Source organism: Trachurus japonicus, chromosome 1, assembly GCF_045865225.1.
Source record: "Trachurus japonicus isolate A0001 chromosome 1, Traja_1.0".
Classification (NCBI taxonomy): domain Eukaryota; kingdom Metazoa; phylum Chordata; class Actinopteri; order Carangiformes; family Carangidae; genus Trachurus; species Trachurus japonicus.
Genome location: NC_140907.1, coordinates 11,766,290 through 11,788,296, shown reverse-complemented (window position 1 = coordinate 11,788,296; position 22,007 = coordinate 11,766,290). Strand labels below are relative to the sequence as shown.

At 42.4% G+C, this 22,007-nt stretch overlaps 3 protein-coding genes across 8 annotated transcripts in view; all 3 read left to right on the top strand.

Annotated features, from left to right (window-relative positions):
- The first annotated feature begins 407 nt into the window (after window positions 1-407).
- Window positions 408-2,960, top strand: LOC146991434 (homeobox protein MSH-C-like). Its single transcript, XM_085772761.1, has 2 exons — window positions 408-942; window positions 1,595-2,960. The coding sequence occupies exons 1-2, from the start codon at window positions 519-521 to the stop codon at window positions 2,005-2,007; spliced, it is 837 nt and encodes a 278-aa protein (XP_085628887.1). The 5' UTR covers window positions 408-518; the 3' UTR covers window positions 2,008-2,960.
- A 1,157-nt stretch (window positions 2,961-4,117) lies between these two features.
- Window positions 4,118-7,135, top strand: LOC146991433 (ATP synthase peripheral stalk subunit d, mitochondrial-like). The gene is made up of 6 exons (XM_085772681.1): window positions 4,118-4,206; window positions 5,305-5,435; window positions 5,956-6,052; window positions 6,433-6,504; window positions 6,774-6,836; window positions 6,951-7,135. The coding sequence occupies exons 2-6, from the start codon at window positions 5,314-5,316 to the stop codon at window positions 7,080-7,082; spliced, it is 486 nt and encodes a 161-aa protein (XP_085628807.1). The 5' UTR covers window positions 4,118-4,206; window positions 5,305-5,313; the 3' UTR covers window positions 7,083-7,135.
- Window positions 7,136-7,825: 690 nt separating this feature from the next.
- Window positions 7,826-22,007, top strand: part of pnpla6 (patatin-like phospholipase domain containing 6) — a 28,009-nt gene continuing 13,827 nt past the window's right edge. For all 6 annotated transcript variants that reach the window (XM_085772544.1, XM_085772457.1, XM_085772600.1 and 3 more), the window contains exons 1-18: window positions 7,826-7,856; window positions 11,770-11,858; window positions 14,570-14,623; window positions 14,909-14,996; window positions 15,107-15,189; window positions 15,328-15,419; window positions 15,537-15,677; window positions 16,380-16,539; window positions 17,331-17,411; window positions 17,616-17,744; window positions 17,904-17,984; window positions 18,169-18,304; window positions 18,395-18,466; window positions 19,189-19,289; window positions 19,754-19,933; window positions 20,591-20,668; window positions 21,370-21,575; window positions 21,761-21,892. In XM_085772544.1, coding sequence (XP_085628670.1) covers window positions 11,811-11,858; window positions 14,570-14,623; window positions 14,909-14,996; window positions 15,107-15,189; window positions 15,328-15,419; window positions 15,537-15,677; window positions 16,380-16,539; window positions 17,331-17,411; window positions 17,616-17,744; window positions 17,904-17,984; window positions 18,169-18,304; window positions 18,395-18,466; window positions 19,189-19,289; window positions 19,754-19,933; window positions 20,591-20,668; window positions 21,370-21,575; window positions 21,761-21,892 — 1,862 coding nt within the window. In that variant the 5' untranslated portion in view covers window positions 7,826-7,856; window positions 11,770-11,810. The remainder of the gene's footprint in view (window positions 7,857-11,769; window positions 11,859-14,569; window positions 14,624-14,908; window positions 14,997-15,106; window positions 15,190-15,327; window positions 15,420-15,536; window positions 15,678-16,379; window positions 16,540-17,330; window positions 17,412-17,615; window positions 17,745-17,903; window positions 17,985-18,168; window positions 18,305-18,394; window positions 18,467-19,188; window positions 19,290-19,753; window positions 19,934-20,590; window positions 20,669-21,369; window positions 21,576-21,760; window positions 21,893-22,007) is intronic.

Here is a 22,007-nt window from a genome sequence, read left to right as displayed (position 1 = left end):
ATTGTGACTTTTTATATTATATGTTTGAGTGTTTTCTCTTTGTCTTTTCTGATTTCTTTGATAAAGGTATCACTTTGATATTGACATGACTGTAGTTCCTGCTCAGCTTTCCAGCAGGAGAGTGAGTCCGATAGAGCGTCCGGCTAATGGATGTAAATGGTCAAGAGAGTCCTCCCCACTGGTTAATTGCGCTAAAATTGGTCTAAGCTACTTTGTGAGAGCCATCAATAGCCCCGCACCACATGGGGTCTGTATGATTAACTTCTCCTTCCTTTCAAAGGCCTCTTGATGTTCCCTACAGAGGCAGCGAGCCAATCACGACCGCACTCGCAGACGTCACGAGGCCGACCTGACGAGCTGATTGGTGGGAGCGGGGAGGGGGGACAGCCCCTGTCCTTTTATAGACGACCCCGTCCAGCGCGTACGAGCTACTGGGCACAGCTGACAGCGCAGAGACGCATATTGGACACCGTACACCTCGGCTACTCCATTCCTCTGAACGGGCCACACGGAGGTGCATGGCCCCATCCCCTTGCGTCGCGATGAATCCTGTGCAGGGGTCGCCGTCCCAAGACGCCAAACAGCTTCATCAAAAAGAGGAGACGGACACGGAGGGAGAGGAGCTTCAGCCCAAAGACATGACCACAGAGAAAGGATACAAACTGCAGCGGAGCAGCCTCCCGTTTAGCGTTGAGTCGCTGATTTCCAAGAAGACCACCTGTCGGACTTCTTATTCCCCCTCAGACCTGGCTCTGGTCCTGCCCAAGCCCGTGGCGGGGCAGGGCGCGCAGTTCTCTCCAAGGACTTTTTACGCGGAGAGCAATAAGGCTTCCGCGGAGAGCTCGCAGGGGGTTTCCAGTAGTTCCAGCGAGGACAGCCCGCAGTTTTGTGACAAAGATCAGAGCACTTGGTTCCAGACGTCCTCCTTTTCTACTCCTCCTCGTAAGTCCGTCCCTCCGCTGTTACTCCGCTGAGGCTCCAAACAAGGACTCAGTGCGTTTATTCATCATTTATTACTGTCGATAGCAGAGCTGCAAGTATTGGCCATCTATGTATTTGACTATAGTGACACCAAACTGTAAAGTCCCTGTTGTGTCACAGTGATGTTAATGTTGCCACATAGCTCTGCTGGATGCGCGTAATTTTCTGTCTTGCCTTTTGCCTTTTTATGTCTCACAAAGTGCAAATAACAATATGAGACACTTCTGTGCCACTGTGCACGTGAATCACACATTTGACAGCTGCACTGGTTCTTTTTGCCAGATGTTTTTTTTTCTTGTATTCTTACCCTATATTATTCTTGATATTTTAAATAATTAAATACACGTGTTTGTGTTGATATGCAAGCAGATATTAAAATCTGATCATGGAATTGTTTTTTTTTCTAAATGTTGAAACGACTGAAAGAGATGAGACAGTGATGCAGCTGCACACCGCAGCATTATTAATCAACAGATAAAGTGAAGCCTGTTTACTGCTGCAGCATCATGTTTGTCTTCCATATTTAAGGCTCTGCACGCTCACCTGTGATGATCAAACTTCACTTTAATCTCACCTCAGCTGTCTCTCTTTGCTTTTGCTTTTCTTCCGACAGGCAGCTCCAGTCCAACTCAGTGTACTTTAAGGAAACACAAAAACAACAGGAAACCTCGCACTCCCTTCACTACCTCTCAGCTGCTGGCACTGGAGCGCAAGTTTCGCCAGAAGCAGTACCTCTCCATCGCCGAGAGAGCCGAGTTCTCCAACTCTCTCAACCTGACGGAGACTCAGGTCAAAATCTGGTTCCAAAACAGGAGGGCCAAAGCCAAGAGACTGCAGGAGGCCGAGCTGGAAAAGTATAAACTGGCCTCCAAGCCTGTCCTGCCCGCCTTCGCGCTGCCGTTCCCCATCGGAGCGCACATGGGCTCTCCAACGTGGGGCCCTTCAAACGCCTTCCCGAGGCCCAGTCTGCCGGTCCCAGGACTGTTCAGTGGACCTGTTACTTATGGGATGTACTATTTGTCTTAGTAGTCCTATATGTTAAATGCGTGCGTGTGTGTGTCTGTGTGTGTGAGAGTGAGAGAGAGAGAGAGAGAGAAATATGATGTCTTCTCTTCTGATTGCAATACGCGAATGGGGATGGTTCGTCTTAAACACATTGGAAAATCATTTTTATATAATAAGATATTTTTTCTAGTCTCCAGAATTCAAGATAATTAAAATTTAGGACACTTTTGAAACCAGTGTGTGCGTAATCGGACACGGTGCGTTCACTTACTATCCTCGTTTCTTTTTAAGATATTGTCCAGTGTTGTGGCTTGTGGATTCCCAGGCCAGTTCAGGCAGCAGTCCAAATGTAGGGCCTAAATGTCAGGTTTCCGCACGACATGCCTTAAATCTCTCATTCCAGTCCATCCACCGCGCTCAGCAGTAGTTTGTGAAGCTGGACATTGAAAGTGTGTCCAGGCATGAAGGCAATAACCTGCTGAAGCGGAGGAAAAGATGCTTAAAAGCAAAAGAAAAGTACTTAAACGGTGTCAGTGCCTTAAGACGAGTGTCTCACTTGAAGTTTTTCTGCTCATTCAGCATTGACTGTTTTCTGTTGTCATCGGGTAAAACTGCAGTTTTCCAGACTTGCTGTTTGAATGTTTGTATTTCCTTACAGCGGTTCCTGTCACAATTTCTATATTTTGTAAACATGGAGCAAAATTATATTTTAGAAAACTCATGTATTAGATATTCTTTTACTCTCAATGTGGCCTTTGTGGGAGTGATAATAGATCTTCTTCGGGGAATTTTGCTGTAAATGTAAATAGAAAGTGTAGTGTTGATAAAGCCCTGCAGCCTCGCTTGGAGAGCGGCAGGAAAAGTGATATTTATTTTAATATCTTTGTATCTGTACTGTGTACATACATCACCCTATCTAAATGTTCAGTTACTTGTAAAGACTGATTTTTAGTAAATAAACATTATACAACGTCTGATGTTTCTCTGTTTTTCATTTGGATTATTAGCACATTTTAGGCCTGGCCTGACACGGCCCATCAGTGGAGGATAAGAGGTTTATAGCGAGCTCTTCCAAGAAATAGGCTATCCTAAAGCCAAAGAGGAATATAGAATAACATAGATGACCATAGGAGAATAACATAGATGACATAGCCACGTTAGAATAGATTATTGTACAGATAACTTTTTTAGAATACAATTTTTAATTTGTTTTTTTGTTGTTGGTTTTTTGTGTGTGTTTTTAGAGAAAGATTTTCTTCGTTAGCATCAACCCACTCCTGACATTAGGCCTAAGCTATATCATGCACATGTTTTTTCTGATGCTGAGCCATTTGCACAGGTTTAATTCAACTTGGTGTATGGATAGTAATAATATATTACATAGAGTTTAATTACAAACTAATGAGGAAACTAAGAACTAAACTATGTCTTTAGTTTGTTTTACATTTCAGACAGATGTGTTAAAAATCAAAGCAAATCATCAGACTTGCCTACACACGTTTACTCTCCATTCAGAAAATTGAACCATTAAAAAAAAAAATCAATCTGTTTCAACAAAGTCAGACATAGCGGTGTGGCATTCCGTATACATGCTCAAACTCTCAAGTTTTAGAAATATCGTTTAATTAAATAATTTTAAGGCCCTGGCGATTTTAAAAGCGATTACAATGTTTCAAATTAAAATCTATTATTAGATATTAGATAGGCCTATATTAATTGTCCCCATTGACATTTGTCAATACTCTCCTGGAAAAAGTGCCTCCACACATGGCCCTCAATAGAAGAGACTCACGTTGACTACACTTTCATATTGTAGGCATTTTAAAATAACAAAAACAAACATAGCCTAATCAGACCTTATTCGACAATATTTGTTTTAATATCGTATTTGCCATTTTCCTTTTGCTGTCCTTGCAGCCAACGCGTGCGTCTTTTTAAAATAACATGTTAGGTGTATTTGCATCATTATTTCCCATTAAAGCACAAAGAGTCAGATAAGCCTCCGCTGAAACACAGTGCAGATATGAGGTTACGGCAGCTGCAGCAGCAGCAGCATTGCCGACCTCTCCGGGTGCAGATGACTGCAGCCGCCCTGTTCCTCCTGCAGAGGGCGCTGGCGGACTCACCGCTGCTGCCGCTGCCGCCGCTGCAGGCCCTGAAGAAGAAGGAGCAGGACTTCCGGTGTCCCGTCCTGTCACAGAAACCTCTCGGTGCATCGAGGTGAGTAACACTGGCGGAGCGGGCGGTGGATGGCATGGATCTGAAATGATATAACAGTTAACGCGCTATTTGTTCACCATGCTTATGTATAATCGTGCTGGTGATTAAAATGTGAACTCGACGTGTTCGAGGTGTTTTAAAACACTGGTGTTACAGGGACATTTCTCTGACCTTGGCTAGCCAGCTAACGCTGCTAGCTAACTTATCATTAGCCCTTTGCAGCGGTCCAAACAAAATGTCAAGGACCTGGTGTCATTCATCAGTTTTCACCACAGTTGTGTTTTATCTATTTCTTAATCTCTCTGCAAGTTGTTAAAAACGCGCCTCATCATTTAGCTACTGCAGCCGGTGTATGTTTAAAGTCGCACACTGAGAAGACTGCGCTGCAGCCATGTTTGGTTTAATACAGACTTTAATCGTGTCTCGCCATCGGACAGAGATCCTTGAATCTGTGACAAGACAATTCAATTCAAGCGTTTTAAAATTGCATTCATTTTTAATCCCCCATTTCACCAGTTAATATGCAACATTGTACTAGCAGCACAGGGATATACTTCAACGTAAATGACTACGTTGTTCAAATAACACGATGTAATGCAGAGGTGGCTCTCTATTACGACACCTGTATCATATACGTGAACTGCCATTGAGACACTAAAGAAAGAAAGTGGTAACGTACAACCTTGGCCACCTAGTCAAAGATGAATGCAATTTAAATCATACCTGGAAAATATCCTGCAAGATAAAGGTTACAATATTCAGTTTTGTTTTAACTGCGGTATTAATTCATTGTTGATTGATTGCTTTTTTTTTTTTTACACCTACCATTCAAAATTAACTCCAAATTGAATCAAAGTCTTACTCCAATATCAAGTGTTTAAGTTCAGTCCCTGAGTTTGAGTTTAGATTTCGCCTGGAAAACATAGACTGTATAAGATGGCAAACCTAAAATAACTCACCTAAAACTGAGCATTGATTGTGTGTGTGCCTGCGAGCAACCGGTTTAATGTAAAAGGGAAGAAAATCTTGACTATTGTGATGTTTTTTTTTCAATACAAAGTTAGTCTGGACTTAATAGGACTTTCCTTTTCCTCTCAGTCAGTCAAGATGGCAGGTCGTCGTGTTGCCCTGAAGGCCATTGATTGGGTGGCTTTTGCCGAGCGGATCCCACCCAACCAGAGGGGCATGTTCAATGCCCTGAAGACTCGCAGTGATGCCATCTCTGCTAAGTAAGTCATACACCATCAGCAGGCTTTACTAGGAAATTATCAACTTAGAGCAATTTTGTCTTTTGTACATTTTGTACAGGAATTTTACTTCCACAACTAAACATCAGTAGTTTGCTGCTGATAAGATACCGTAGGCAATCTTCCTTTCAGTGAGAGAATGGGGCGTACCAAGTCGACAGAGCCTAAGTGGTGTTGCTCATCTGGTTGATAGGCTTTGCAGTAAGCCTGACAGGAAATTAGACATCTGTATACTCAGATTTCTTTATCACCAGTGCATAATTTAATCTCTTGCTCCTCTCTGCATCTTATCAGGATGTCACTATCAGTAAATTTTCATTAAGCTGTTTCCTTGAAAGTTCATCATCTTTCTAGAATATTAGACTTGACCACACTTATCTGGTTATTTAGTTTTCCCTGTAGTCCACTTCTTTTCATTTTTTCTTTTGGTTTTTCATTTCACTCTTTGATGATCTTTAGAGTTTTCTTTCTGCTACCATGTCACCTTCTCTCCTTATACCAGACTAGTCTCCCTGCCCGAAAGCCCTGTAACCATTGACTGGAGCCACTACAGGAGCGCAGTGGCCCAAGCCGGGATGGTTGATGAGTTTGAGAAGAAGGTGAGTTCAGACATCATGGGAACATTGTGTGTGCACCTGGTGAGGAATGGGTTTAGAAACCCACTTCTGACACTGAATGGCAACTTAACTTAAATTGGTGGTGAAATTAATTTACAACAGCGCTCAGCAGCAGACCATACCTGCTTCCACATTAATGGTAAATTCTCAGTGGAAATGATCTCCTAGTGCCTATTGCCATTGTGGAGGCAATAATCTAATTAATGGACACATTTTAGTTGGTCACTTTTAGAAATCATCGGACACATGAAAGACCCTGTGCAACAAAAATCTTATTTTTATTATAGTTATTTCATGAGACATTTTCAGCATTTGTTGGTTTGCTATTCAGTGGTAACTCATCTCTTAACTCCTTCACACAGTTCAAAGCCCTGCAGATCCCTGAGCCTGCAGACACACAGACCAGCTCCATCAATGCCCAGGAGGCCGAGGCTGTAAGTGACTACAAAACATTGACTGAATATCGGTTTCAAAAGTCAGTTGTTGTCTTGACTTATGTGAATGTCAAAAAGAAAACTGGCAGCAGTATTGTGTGTATGTGTTTGTAACTGCTGCAGGAACTCTAAGTGTGCACTACTTACTGAAGATTCAATGCTAAATCAGACTTACTTACACAGAGAAGAGATCCCACTATTGGATGCTGTTGTTTTGTTTTTCCAGATAATTATGTCACCTTTTAATAACCTCATCTTTCTCTTGACAGAACAAAAATGCATTGGCTTACATTGAAGGATCAAAGGCCCGCATTGTCCAGTATGAGCAAGAGGTGAGACTGCCATTGCAGTAGTTGCTAGAGTACCTCGTGAACATTACACAATTTTAATTTAAAATCTAACTCTTCTTCTTTTCTCTCATCCTGTTGTGTTTGGTGTGTTTTTAGTTGGATAAATTTAAGAACATGATCCCCTTCGATCAGATGACCATTGAGGACCTCAACGACACTTTCCCTGAGACAAAGTTGGACAAGGTCAAACATCCCTACTGGCCCCACAAGCCCATTACTGAACTGTAAACCTATTACTGAGCACTCACCTCACAATAAAAGTTATGTATTTTAAAGAGAAATGTTTGATGACTGCATTATTTGATGAGTAACTGATCTGAAGATGGTGCATCTGAATGAGGGTGAGCTTGTGATATTGAAGGCAGTGGCCATTGGGGGGCAGTGTTGCTGTACTTTTACATTGAAGGGGATAAGTCGTGCAGTTTGAATGACCCCTTAAAAAACATACGCTATATTTTTATGTTTTTCTTTTCATTACGTAATATGTGTACAGCATCTGACAGGAGAACGGAAGAGAGTAATTTACCTGATACTAATCTACCGGTACCTCTAAATAGGCTGCAGTGACGTACTGATTAAATCAATTTCTAGATACCATGGAGCACAGAGGTGTGTTACATGAGAGTTGACACAATTACTCACCGTAGTTAATGATAAACACCTTTTCAACTGTCCTCTCCGCAGATGAACAACATCCTCAACTATTCGTCCGCATTTACAGGTTAACGTCAAATGTCAATTATTACTGTTATCCAATAATGGCTCGCCTGGCGGCATCCCTCGACCCTCATTGGACGCCTGCTATTTATTTACATAGAAGTGGGCGGGACTTCGGTGTCTCAACCCAGATATGCGATTTGATTGGACCAGCCATACAGATCCTCGACTGCTGATTGGCCACAGTTCTTGTGGAAGTGGAAGGAGGCGGGGCTTCATGAAAGATGATTTCCGTTTTATGTTATTTGACAGTCAGTGACGATTGACGGGAGACCATCCGCTCAGGTAAATGTCTCTTTTTAACAATCCTACTTGGGACTCATTGGCACGTTTTCAGGCGGACACGTCGTGGCTCAGCGGCCCGTGGTTTACCGAGGGTTTGTGTCGTGCTGGCGCCGGTGAGTAGACCGGTGTTGAAAACAGGAGCTATCCGCGGTGGTGTGTCAGTAACCGTGGAGCTTAGTCAGACTAACGTAACTGCTGCGGAGGTCAAAATGAAAAACGACAAACCATCACAGCCCGTTTCAGTCAGTAACGTTACGCCTCGGAGTTGTTAGATGATGACGACCACCAGCAGCAGCAGCAGCAGGGTGAGCCGCGGCTAGTGGCTCCTCGACAGCCGCTAACCGCAGCAGCAGCGTCACCCAGCAGCAGAGATTACCGGTACGTCCTGGATGGAGCAGGCGGCCGGCCGGTGCCCTCTGCCCCGGACGGCCCAGCGCTGCCTCACCTCGCTGGCTTCAACCACACGGACTTAACCGAGGAGAAACGCTAGCATGGCTGTAAACCCGTAACGTTTCTCCCAATGGGGTGGTGGTCATTTCCACTGTAAACAATAAGGCCCAACAGTATCTATTAGCCAGTCACCTATAGGCTTGACGTGCCCGTTAGCTAACGGGACCTGCCTTTGCATCAAAACACCCTCTGCTGGCGTGAATCTGCCCACTTTAGCACCAGCTTTTGGGTTTTTATTGAAAGAAAACTCAGCTCTTTACTGTGCTGCTCACAACTCAGCTCGGTGTGTTTACAACATAACCAAACAACCCTGCCAAGCGCCTTACGAGGGGTCAGTAAGGCAACCCGTCTGTGGGTGCAAAACTATTTTGGCCAGAGGGAAATAGGAGCTGATGTCGTCCTCCTGCTTCACCTTGGTCACTGCTTTGACAGAGCAGCTAGTGTTACTAAAACTAGCTGGTTTATTATTAATATTTACCCTTAAAATAACACATCTATAGATAAGTAGAATCTTCTTTCACTTCCACTATCATTAAAAACAGTGTACTCAGTGTCAAACATCTAGCAACTGTACAGCAACTTGGTGTTAAAATCAAACCACACTCTATAAAAATGTATCATGGTAGGCTACACAGCCCAGAGGTCAAATACATTTCATGGACTAGTCACCTTACAGACTTGTTATTGTGAATATCATGGCTGAGAATGTGTATTGTGTTGGTGGAGGGGGGGAAACAGACAGGGTTGTGTTTGTGGTCAGTCCAGGTCTGCCCCTGGACAGTGGGAGTCAACACTAGCTTTATTGTTCATAGAGAACAATGGGAGTAGGCCTGCACTGAGGGAGGCACTGCTCGGAGGCTATAGAGGTTGGCTACTGTCTCTTCTCCTGGGAATGGCAGACCCGTGCTTCTCTTACAGCATCGTTGCCACACAAGGCGATGGGGAGAAAGAGAGAAGATCTGAGGCAAAGTGTCTTGTGTAGCAACAACTTTTGGTCAACTTTCATATCCGGGATGATGAAAGTTTTGTTACAGAGGCTGCTGTACGAGACACAGACTGAGAAATGGTTTAGAGCACTAGAGACGGCAGCATCAGTCACAATCCCCAGTTCTCAAACCAGGATCAATGTTTGAACAGGCAGTTCTCAGAGGATGCTAATTATGGCAGGCTAATTTGCATTAAGGGCAGGTGTTTGCATCCTGCAAAAAAAAAAAAAATCAATAAATGTGTCTCCTGGCTGTATTATTACATTATTTGAGCACATTTTTCACTTTTCCAATATCTTAAAATATATATGAATGGGAAAAACACAAGTCATGTTAGTGCTTGAGATGTCATTTGATTCTATAGTGGGCTCTTGAAACTGAGCATGTCCCTTAGGGTTATTTCATGTAACATGACACTCCACCCTTAGCCGGTCACTGATTGAATTTCATCAATACAGCAGTTCAGCCACCCTCTCACAGTGACTGATGTCAGGAAATAGGCTACATTAGACAGATGCAGCTGATGCTAGTCTGTGTGTTGTTGATTTATATGAACCCAGGACAATATTAGTCCATCTCTGGTGTCACTGGAGGATATGGTGTACAAACTATAGAAGTCAAGATGGCCAGTAGTACAAAATATAGTTGTTTTTTTTATCTGCAACAAAATCCCAGATTAAAGCCAAAATGTGTAGTTGGTTTTATTGATTAGACAAAAGAAAATTAATTGATTAATCCCTCTGGGGCTGTGATAAGGCATTGTCTTTGCCATATTTTGATCTTTCATTGACTACATTTTCAACTGAAAAAAGTCAAATTAAACACTGAGGGAAACAATGCATCTGCTTCCCATCAATACTTATTTTCTCTATAAATTATTATGAAGAATTATCTACAATCTGTCCGCTTTTTGTGGCAATTCCTTCTCTCTAATGGTTGTGAAGTTTTGTCCATTAGCCACGAGGCACTGGGTTGTTTAGATGCCTCTTGGTGCTTGTGTTGTAGCAGCCTACTTTGTATGCCCTCAGCAAACACAGAGTCTGTGTTGTTATCCAGCTTGTTTCCCTCCCTCCGGCTCGGCTTTCTGCTGGAGTCGTTGGAGCAGGAGTGGGAAATTGGTGGACTTCAGTGAGCTAGACTAGAACTGCTGTTTATTTGACCATAGACAGTGAGTGGTGCTTGTTATCCCAGCTACAGCACATACGCCTGTGTCAGCTGAATCAACGGGCAGATGTGGGCAGGGAGGGAGATGTTTTGCTGTCGGCCTGGGTGAACTTTGGGAATTACAGTGCAGTAGCTTAGTGTCCAGCATTGCAGGATTCTGGTTACACAAAGCTGCTCCCATCTAGCGTTTAGTGGAGTGCGTGAGAGGAAGGAAGTTAAAAATTGCACTTTAGATAAACAAAAATACTGTTTGTGTAAATGCAATGGTTTGTTAAAGGAGTGGAAAAAACAAAAGAAGTGCTTTAAAACCCATCAAGTTGTATGCTGGTGAAAGCAGATGTAATGCTTTGTGTTGAATGCTCAGAGTGGCATACAGTTATTGGGACAGTAAGAAGATCATCCCACAGGGAGGTGAATGGGGAGGGATGGATGGATAAAAGAGGGGAGAGGGTTACCATCTGGATAGGTTTTTATCTTTTATCTCGAGAGTCTGCTGCGTTGGTGTGTATGTAACAGAGACAAAACCCAGACCCAGTGTCCTTGGCTGTGTGTTACTGTAGGATGCTATAATTTGATCCTTCTCTGAGTCTCGCATTCAGTCAAACATTTTTAAGGGGTGATTAAGTGTAACTCTCACAAACAAATAAGCATACAAGCAGTTTACAAAAAGGGCCTCTCTGCCTTAAAGGCAAGGCTGTGTGCTGACTGATTCATACAGTCTCTTTCTCGTTCAACCACATAGGCTGGTTTTGGAGAAGGTTATTGCATGTTTGCATACATGATGTGTCTATAAGACATAATTTTGCGGTAGTAAAAAATTAGCCAAGGTGATTTTGCAGTTCACATGGAATGAGAAAGACTGGGATATCCAGATTTTGGTCAAAAGCCAAACACTCACTTGTGAGTCCCGAGATGTGAATGGATGTGAAATGTTGCTAAGGCCTAACAAGGCAGACATCTTTCCAAAGAAGTCAGGACCAGGATTTAGATATCTGTACATGCCTGTGCATGAGTGGACATAGGCGTCCTTATGCCTTTTAGAGGATTTTATCTGATATTTGTGGTTGACATAGTAGAAAAAGCACCGGTGTTTCTAATAACATTAAGAATTGCCCTGCTCCATTTAAGTGTCCCAGTAAGCCACGACAGTGTGACGGTGAGCCAGCACGCACAATACATTACCCTGAAAGTGAAGCAGCGAGATGGAGTGAAATTGAATACTGTGTACAGCCCTAATGCATTTCTTTCTTTCCATCTTTAGCTTTCCTGCTATGAAACGTACAATAATAAAATATATCTGTATTTGTTTCCAGTGGCCGTTGATGGACCATCCCTATGAAGAAACAGGGTTACAATGGGACAAAGTACCTCGGAACAAGAGGTCCAGGGAGACAACCCCGAGGTTGGTCTGTTCTTTATATTGATTGCATCATGATAAAACACATGGAGGGGAGCAATAATGGTATAATGGACCAAAAAACAGAAAACCCACAGTAGTTTTTCCTATTCATGAAGAAGTGCTTCCTCTAGCAAACACAGAAAACGTCTTACTAATAAAAAAAACAAGCATTTAAGCCTTAAGGCATTTGTCTTCAATGATAATAACACAGACGGCAAACAGCACAATAGCTGCTCATAATGACAACAAGCCATCTGCTTCTTCAACCCTGTCTGAATATTGGTCAGATGATAGTTCAAGCAGCTACAGTCACAGAACATTTTCCCATAATCAAGCTGCCTTCTCTGAGTCATTGGGGATTTTAGCTTCCTTTTCAAATAAAGTTATTTTCTCCATTGGCGACCTATTGTTTATTGCAGAAAATAGTTTTCGTTCTGTGATGAAAGATGGGATGGGAAAGAGTTTGTCCTTACAGGCAGAGAGAAGTGTGTAAACCATTCAAAAGGACACTCGGACAGTTTTTTAGTTGCAGACCTCATCCTGTCTCCTTAAAACTGTACACAGCTGCACACACGTACACTTTCTCACTTACACTTAAATTTACAAACTCTCTTGCATATCGCTCGAAGCCTTCAGCTTAAGTATATTTTTGTGTGCACACGTTAGCTATGCACTCAACTGTCAATATCCTGAGTGTCCATCTTAGGCCTTTTACTGCCAAATAACCCTGAGCTCCTCACACACTAATCAATAACCACTGATAACAGACATGCAGTCCCAGTGGCTGTCGGCCAGAACACTAAAAACCTATTACTCCTGCTCTTACAATACTGTATCTGATGGCAACCTAAGGAAACACACGCACACAAGACACAATAAAACAAACAAGCTTATCTTGGCCCTGGGATCTTTCCACTCCCTGCACTGACAGTTTAGCTTTGATGAGTAAAGACATAGTATCACTGAACTTGTGTGATAAAAGTCTCTTTAATCAAGCCAGAACTCAAACTACTCTGCTCTCTCCGAGTGGGTATCTTTAATCTTCGATGCTATATTTGCCCTTGCTCTGTCTGTAACAGTGTGAGTAGAGTAAATGATGATGTTGCATCTTTTGATGGGCCGGCAGAGTACTGGACCTTTTGGCTGTTCTGCTCGTTCAAACTATATTTGCATCTCTGGCCCTGTCACTGCATAATCTGAGTCACATGGATGAGAATGTGAACGTTCTGCATAAACATTGTAAAGTCCACCACTTGTTCTTTCAACTGGATCTCCTTGGTTAGCAGATCACTGCATTACGGCCGTGTACACCAGGCGCGCTTTTCGAGAGATAGAGATGAGGATAAGTCAGAAGTGGTGGAACAGTAAAGTGTGGCCTGAAAGAAGCCCATGGTGAAGCAGAGGAAACGAGGCCTTGAAAGTCCTTTCTGGAATGAAAATTCCAGAGAAGATGGTGACACTTAATAAAACAACAAAGATAAAAGGTGTTACAACCATCCTCACCCCTGTCAGTCACTGTTTGACTAGCTGTACCAGCATGGTGGTTTAAAATAAACATTTATGAAATGACTCATATTTCACCTAAAAACCTGCTCTTTCATCCTATAAGTGACCTAATTCAAACTTCAGCGGTATAATCAAAATTTAGACTTGGTCCAAAATATTAGTTTTTGACCTAAAAAAGAAGTGTTTTAGCTGTAAAACCTACACACCTCTTCACACAGCCATGCAAATTCACAAGCAATGTCAGGGAGTGAGTGGGTACACATGATATTGATCACATAACTCTAATGTTTTCCCTTATTGGTGAAAGTGATACTGTTACAACCATCCCCGGTCTCCCCTAAATAAAAATGTTTTGAGTGAAGAAGGGCCCCCCACCCCTTACAAAAGCCAATTTAACCACTGATTGTTTCTAACATTTAGAACATACATACAGTACATTGTGACTGTGATGAGCACAGTAACACCACACAGAAGTGAATGACAATTTCTGATATTCATTCACTCTTGTATTTTTAGGTCTGTCCAGAGCCAGACTGGCCAGTCCCAGTTAATAGAGTAAGTTTGGAGTTAGGGCAGCTCTTTGGCTTGTTATTCAGCACAGTGTGTGAACTGAAGACTGTGGCCTTTCTGGTGGACTCCAGACCAGACCTGATGGGACATTTATGCATCTGTGCCAACGATAGCCACGGCCTGAAGCGATATTTTCAGGGCTGTCTGTCCTTCCAACTGTCCCGTTCACGTGATCTTGTTTTGCCTTTACAACTTTACACCTGGAATCACAAGTCCATAAATAGCTGAGTCTATGCCAAGTTATTATAAATAGGGAACAGAGCAGCCTCAAAGCACTGTGTGGTTTCACACATGGCAAAACCTGAAAAGAAAAGGCCCTGAGAAACATAGCTGGAAGCCAAAGATATGGTCATGAGCATGGAAAAGGTCAGATAAGATGCTACATCTCCATTCTCCTCTTTTCTTGTTTCCCGGGCCGGACATTCCTGCCTTCAGGGCAAAATCCCTTATTCCCACATTCCATTACACCTCAGTGGAAGTGAAGCCTTTGGGCCCAGACCCACACAGCATTTTGGTCTGAATATACTGTAGGAGGAAGCAGCCACCAGACGCATCTGACTTAGAAATTGCGATATTGTTGTTCTTTCCCCCACTCCTTCAGATAAGTAATGTGTCTGTGTATCTTTCTGTTGCAATAGGACGGGTTTAATAACATTAAGACATTTGTGGAGGAGGAACTACAGACAAGCATGGTGAGTGTGCAATCAGCTCTCATTGAGATATCTTCTCTCATTGCTTTAATGTAGCTGCCGTTGGGTCACTCCTGCAGGAAGTTGTACCAATACAGAACATGTTTCACCTTTACTCAGGAAGTTACATTTTGTTCTATATTGTTCACAGAGCAGAAGCAAACAGATCAAATAGTGAAGTCACGTTTTTATAACACTCGTAAATATAATTTTAGTGTTGCAGCCAGTACGGGCAATTACATGTTGTTATTATGCAACCTTTGACCCTTTTTTTCTTTTCCCTTTCAGATGGTGGGGATGGTGATTGGTGCGGGCATCGCCATTGTTCTCATCGCCATCCTCATCTTCTTCATCTTGCGGAGGATCCAGCTTCGAAGTGAGTGAATGCCGAGACGCATTTCTTGCCATGTGCTCAGAACACACAACCATAGTCGTGAAAAAATGAGAACAAACTGACACTGATTTGTAACGTCTTACATTTCACAGACCTGGAAGCTCAGGAAGCACCCAAGTACCGTTTCCGCAAGAGAGACAAAGTCATGTTCTATGGGCGAAAGATTATGCGTAAAGTGAGTGTGTTGGCTGACAGAAAAGATAACTGTTGTCAAGGCTCTGACTCATAGTGAGTCACGTGCCATGTCTGCCTTTCCAGGATATTGCGCTATGCAAGGATAATGCCACAGGGATAACAACATGTTTCCCAACAGGTCTCCCAGTCTACCTCTTCCCTGGTGGGTACATCTTCCTCCTCTCGGCCACGCCTCAAGAAGAAGCAGAAGATGCTCAACATTGCCAAAAAGTACATCAAAAAACAAAACTCATTCTCACCTACTCCCATCTCTGTCATACATAGTTAGTGATTAGCCCACCATGCATTTACTTTCTTATCTCATCCCACTATTTCTCACTTGTGTAGGATCCTGCGCTTTAAAAAGGAGGTGCCCACCCTTCAGGCTAAGGAGCCCCCTCCGTCAGTGCTAGAGGCGGACCTTACTGAATTTGATGTGGCCAACTCCCACCTCCCCTCAGAGGTGCTTTACATGCTGAAAAATGTCCGGTAAGCTCATGCTCTTTGTGATGTTATTGTAATCACATTAGTGTGTACAACACATTTGGACCTAACCAACTCACGTATCCCTCCGCTCAGGGTTAGCGCCCGCCGATCAGCAGTTGATTAGCTCCAAATAAAAACTGCGTTTTTCCTGCACTTTGAGGGGCTGGAAAAAATTATACTATAGCGAACAATGGAACTGTGTATTTTTTTTTTTCAGGTAAAACCTCTTTTAGGCCACGAAAATAGGCCGTTTCTTTGGGTCCATTCACAACAATGTATGTTGTAAATCTCTGGGCAGGGCTATGGGCTGGCGTTGCTAACGGGAGGAGTGCAGAGAGTCTTCTACTGCAATTAAAGTACTTAGGGGCTATTTGTAGATCATACAACCCCACTTTTAAAAATGCTACTATCCCTTTAAGAGCACAGTGTGCAAACAGATGTCTTGGTTATGCACATGTCTGTACATTACCAAACTGATTTGCACAACTAGTTGAACACATGCTCCTACAGACATGCCCGTTAGATGTGTGGTTCTATTGTGAAGCAGTTCCCTGTCTGCGCTCTTATCTGACCTCAAAAACCCACACTTTTGATTATGTAAACTCATGCAGGTGAGCTGTGCAGTGTTCATTTGTGCACCTGTTGGCAGGCAGGTGTGTGTCCGCCTCCTAACCCCCCCATCCTCTCTTTCGTCCTTCACTGCAGTGTACTGGGTCACTTTGAGAAGCCGCTCTTCCTCGAGCTGTGCAAACACATGGTGTTTCTGCAGTTTCAACAAGGGGAGTACGTCTTCAGGCCCGGCCAGCCTGACAGCAGCATCTACGTGGTTCAGGATGGAAAACTAGAACTGTGCCTTACTGGAATGGTATGCGAGCTTGTGTTGTTCATGCATAGCCACGTATCCCTGATATTTTTGTGAACGTTAACACTTGTTTTTATATTTCAGTATTACATGGTCTAATAATTGTTGTAGTAAAAAACTTGTAAACTCATGCACACAAAGAAGAAAATCTGCCAAACAGCTTAACTGTGAGATTTCTGGTTTTAACAGCTCATTAGCATCTATTAACATTTGACTCAGATAATCTCATTAGTGGGGGCTGACTGTTGGCAAAGGTTGTTCTCATAATGGCAAATAAGTATCTTACAGGCTGTTTCAAAGGCCTTTAACAAGTCTCAATGAGGACATCAGAGACCCAGATCAGGCCTGGCGTTAACATGTGTTTTGGCTGATCGCATCACAAGTGGAGTGACCTTACACCTGGGGCTATAATGTCTCTTCACATGACTCTGGAGTGGCCACTTGTGACTGGATCTCACTTCCCTTTGCTCTATAAGCAACTGACCACGTATAATTTGTTTTCAGCCTTCATCTGATTGTGACAGACAACTCTATTGTGAATGTGTTTGTGTGAGAGAGACTAAAATATTTGGGTTCATCGTCATTCGGCAGTAACTGGACGGTGTCAAAGGATGTCAGTAAAGTAGGCGGTCCTTCAACGGACAGAGTTCAGTTCACATTCCTACAAGACTGTGGCCAAATGTCGCCCAGACCAGCTCTGAATGTTGTATCCGGATACTGCTACTCGAGATCTAAGAAAAACATTTTGTGACGAAACAGTTTCTGCGGTTTGATGTGTACACTGTTGTTCCTAGGATGGCAAAGAAAGTGTGGTGAAGGAGGTTTTCCCAGGAGACAGCGTCCACAGCCTCCTCAGCATCCTGGATGTCATCACAGTAGGTCACACACACATGGATTTTGTCCTAAATTAATCAATTAATGTCTGACCATCAGAATATAGTGACAGTTCCAGCAAATATGACTGAATAATTGTTACCAACTGAAGCTTTAACAAACAAGTAAAGATTTACAGTTTATAAAACTCACTCCATAAATAGACTGGAGGAAAAAAAGTTCAAGTATCCAATCCTTTCCTGCAGGGCCACCAGAAGCCTTACAGAACGGTGTCGGCACGGGCTGCAGAGGTTTCCACTGTTCTCCGTTTACCTGTAGAGGCCTTCCTCTCTATATTTGAGAAGTACCCTGAGAGCCTGGTGCGAGTAGTACAGGTGAGTTGGACATATTTATATATACATATACTGTATATACGTAGTTTTCATCTATAGGAATGTATGCAAGTGGTTTTGATGAAGTCATCCGTCTGTTTTCATACAATATTTCAAATGACTCTCTTCCTCTTCTCTTCTCTTCTCATTGTATCTGTTCAGATTATCATGGTTCGTCTCCAAAGAGTGACAGTCCTAGCCCTGCACAACTATCTGGGACTCACCAACGAGCTCTTCAGCCATGTAAGTTCGCTACATGGACACATGTGCATGCACACACAGTCACATGTAAACATCTGTGGCTAACGTGGTTTGGCATTTATCAGGAATGCGGCATCATTAGCCCTGCGCACACACAGACACACTGACACACACACTATGTACGTCATATAAATTACTCTACATACCATTTGCGTGTTTTCTATAGGAAATGCAGCCCTCGCGTCTGCCACCTCCGTCACCCCACCCAACTCGCACCAGTCCCATCCGCCATGGCAAGCGCTTTGGCAGCCTGACAGTGCCTGAGGAACATCGGGAAGCTGCCATTAAGGGCGAAGCTGCAGGTTGGGGGAAAATGATACTCTTTGTAAATGATCAATATATGGATTGTACATTTTCCACAGCTGAATGCTACATATTTGATTTCTTTACAGGAGGAGAACAAGGGAAGGATGGAGCAGTGCCAACTCTGAGCAGGACTATCTCTATGCCGGTGGACATCGCTGGTGAGGAACTTCCCCGTTCACAGGGATAATGTGTTTGTGATGTTCTTTAGTTTTACCAGAACACATTTTAACTGTACTATCTGGTGCTATTTTGACAAAGTGGAAAACAGATTAGCTGAACTATGTGAATCCACAGAATGGTTAAGCATGTGACCTAAAACCACCTCACTCAGCTTCTCTGATGTGATTCCTCTGTACTATTCACTGCATGTAGCCAACATGTTGGACAAGTTCACACTGGTCACGATGAAAGCATTTTATTCAAGCAGCAACCCACTGTAGCGTCTTGTGTTTGAACAGTTATGAACTAAAGTGCAGCCGCTTAAAAAGTCTGGTCTCTGTTATCTTTCTGGTGAAGCACAGTGCGGTTAGATAGGCAGACCAAGCTATCACAACCATCACGTTAACATAGAGGTTCATGCTGTGAACAGAGATGTTTACATGTGATAACCAGTGGTGAAGTTGTTCTCAGAAGGCTTAAAGGATGATTGCCCTCTGGCGTCAAGAAAAATGCTATTAATTATGGACCATTTACAGTAATATTTTTGTCTCTGTAGATTTTAAATTATTGAATTTTTTTTACATGCAGCAGATTTTGCCACTTGTATTAATCAAACAAAAAGTTCTTCATTAGTTCTGTTCATGCCTAAATACCACTCAAGTTTAAAATCTATGTATTTCACCTAAACACAGCTTGTGCTTTCTAAATGTTGTCTATGCAGGTATACAGAAAGGTCTGAGATCAGACTTTGACATGGCGTATGAAAGGGGGAGGATCTCTGTCTCTGCAGAGGATGGCAACACTCCTCCCACCTTTACTCGGGTGAGTAAACTGAGAATCCGATGAGTTTGAATTTATTGATAACCTGACATAGTTTTGAAACATTTTAGTAGCATTGAAAGTGACTCTTGTGTTTAAAAGTTTGCCTCTGGATATGAATAATATTTTTTTTACCCTACAGCATACCCTATAATATACCCTAGAATAAAGTGTCTCTCGAAAGCTTCTGAAAGATTTTATCAATTATATTTACCTTTGAAGAAACAAAAACTCTCCAGATTAGATGATTTGCTAATCCCCTCTGAGTGATATTGAAATATTGGTATTGTTCCTAAACAACATATTGTTTATTTTGAAGATATCAATGTGATATTCTTCGTATGTCAGCTACACATTTGATATTATTGTAAACATCCAGAGATTGAAAGTAAATAGTGCCATGACCATCCATGTCCTATATCTGAATGGGACTCATCACATATTTTCTTTAATGTACACTTTTACAGTCTGTGTCCCAGGACCAGCGGGAGAGGAGGGTGACAGTAGATGAGGTTCCCTCAGGGATCTACCTGTATCCAGAAGAAGAGCATGGAGTGGACAATATTTTCACACCTTTGTCCTGTCGATCCAACGTTGCACTGTTTGAAGAGGCTCAGAAGGAGGTTCTCAAACTCATGAAGATTGAGGTTTGCCATTTTATTTTTTTGTTTACTCACAAACAGTGTTTGTGCTAATACGTACTGGGGTTACTTGACATTCAATGTTTAATGTGACACAAATAACTAAAAAAGTTTTTAAAACATCAAATTATTTGGATTTAGTTCATTTTTTATCAGCATACTTTTCCAGTTGTTTCCCCAAAATAAAATGGCCCTACATACATTTTACTGTGACAAATTTTTTTATCAAAGCTGTGTTGAAGCATACAGTAATTGCAATGCTCTCGTAGCCGCACTAAAAATACTGTAGGACCAAATCATCATGGATTAAGAAATTATAATAATAGGCTTTTTACATTAATCTCTGTTTGCATGAATGAACACATTGTCGTAGAGCTCTCTGAAGCATCTGTTGACTGATTATGATGTCGAAAGGAGGTCAGTCAGTGGGCTCACTCTAGAGAAGCTGGACTCTGTCTGTAAATGAGGAGGCTGAAAGGGCTGCGGTGTCAAACCATAGAGGCTTAAAGGCTGAGACATGAGACATGCTGTTGTCTTTAACTTGCATCCATAGATGAACAAAGGAGAATAAATGTTTCACCTACTTTGTCCCTTCATCCTGCCTGTACCATCTTACCTCTGTCTGACTTTGATCCGTTGTTCTGTCTGCCTCCTTCATCCTAGGATCCGTCTTTGTTAAATGGGAGAGTGACTCTGCACCACGCAAAAGCTGGAGCTGTCTTGGCCAGACAGGGAGACCAGGTACTTAACACAAAAGGACCCCCCCCCACCGGCTTTATACTGCCACACAGTGGCAGAGTGCAGTTACTACAGAAATAGTGTTTAAAATGCTCATACCAATTAGAAAACTGTATAACGAACAAAAGGTTCAAATTAAGGTTTTTGGCTCTAGGCTCATTGTGACCCATAAACATCATGTCACAGAATATACATAATACTTAATGCAGACACAGCTTTGTGCTCACAGACCACAATGGGGAAATATGTACAGATAAAAGTTCTGTCAGTTTTCTTTCAGATGTAATTAGTTTATGAAAATAAAGTTTATTTTGATCATTTTCTCTGCATAGCTAATTGGCAAAACACATCTCTGCTTTTAGTGGTTGTTTTGTAATAACTGTAAGTTGAACTCACTATGATGAGATGTTTACAATTAAAATACACTTTTGAATATGTGATTTAATGATAGTATAGGTAACAGTGACCACACCAAACTGCATAAGTAAAATGGCAACAACTGATATCTGCTAAGCACAGGTGCTTAGCTAGAATTTAAATTTTTCTTTTGGATTTACGTTACAACTAACCAACCAGTACATGTATGTACCGGTAATAGCATAGTTTCATGTTCATAGGACAAACTGAATGTGTTAGATAATACCACAAAGTTTTTTTTCCTGATTTTGCTGTCTCTCTCTCTCTTCGCCTTCTCCTCTCTGAAGGATGTGAGTCTGCACTTTGTCCTGTCTGGTTGTCTGCATGTCTACCAGCGGATGATCAACAAGCAGGAAGCTGTCTGCCTGTTTGTGACCCACCCAGGGGAGATGGTGGGACAGCTCGCTGTTCTTACAGGAGAACCCCTCATCTTCACCATCAAGGCCGTCCGCGACTGTACTTACCTCAAGATCTCAAAGTCAGATTTCTATGAGTAAGTCCTTTGTCCTAAATCTGAAAAAGTTAGACTGACAAGTATTTATATTAAACATGCATTCAACTTAGACTAATATCGCACATGAGCTCTCTTTAACACAATGTCCTCCTCAAGCAACCTTTGACATTATGGTGTGAGTACTTTGTCATATCTGTGACTGTGCTGTGTGTTGCCACCTGCAGGATCATGAGGGAACAGCCCAGCGTGGTGCTGAGTGCAGCCCACACAGTGGCCATCCGCATGTCTCCTTTTGTCCGACAGATGGACTTTGCTATTGACTGGATGGCTGTGGAGGCTGGCAGAGCCCTGTACAGGTAATCTACGCGTGATTTTTGTGTTTTTTATTTTAAGAGAGATCTAGAGACATATTTTCCTTCTTTGTGTAAGCTACATTTGCCTTTTTATAATGTTATTCATTCACTTATATCA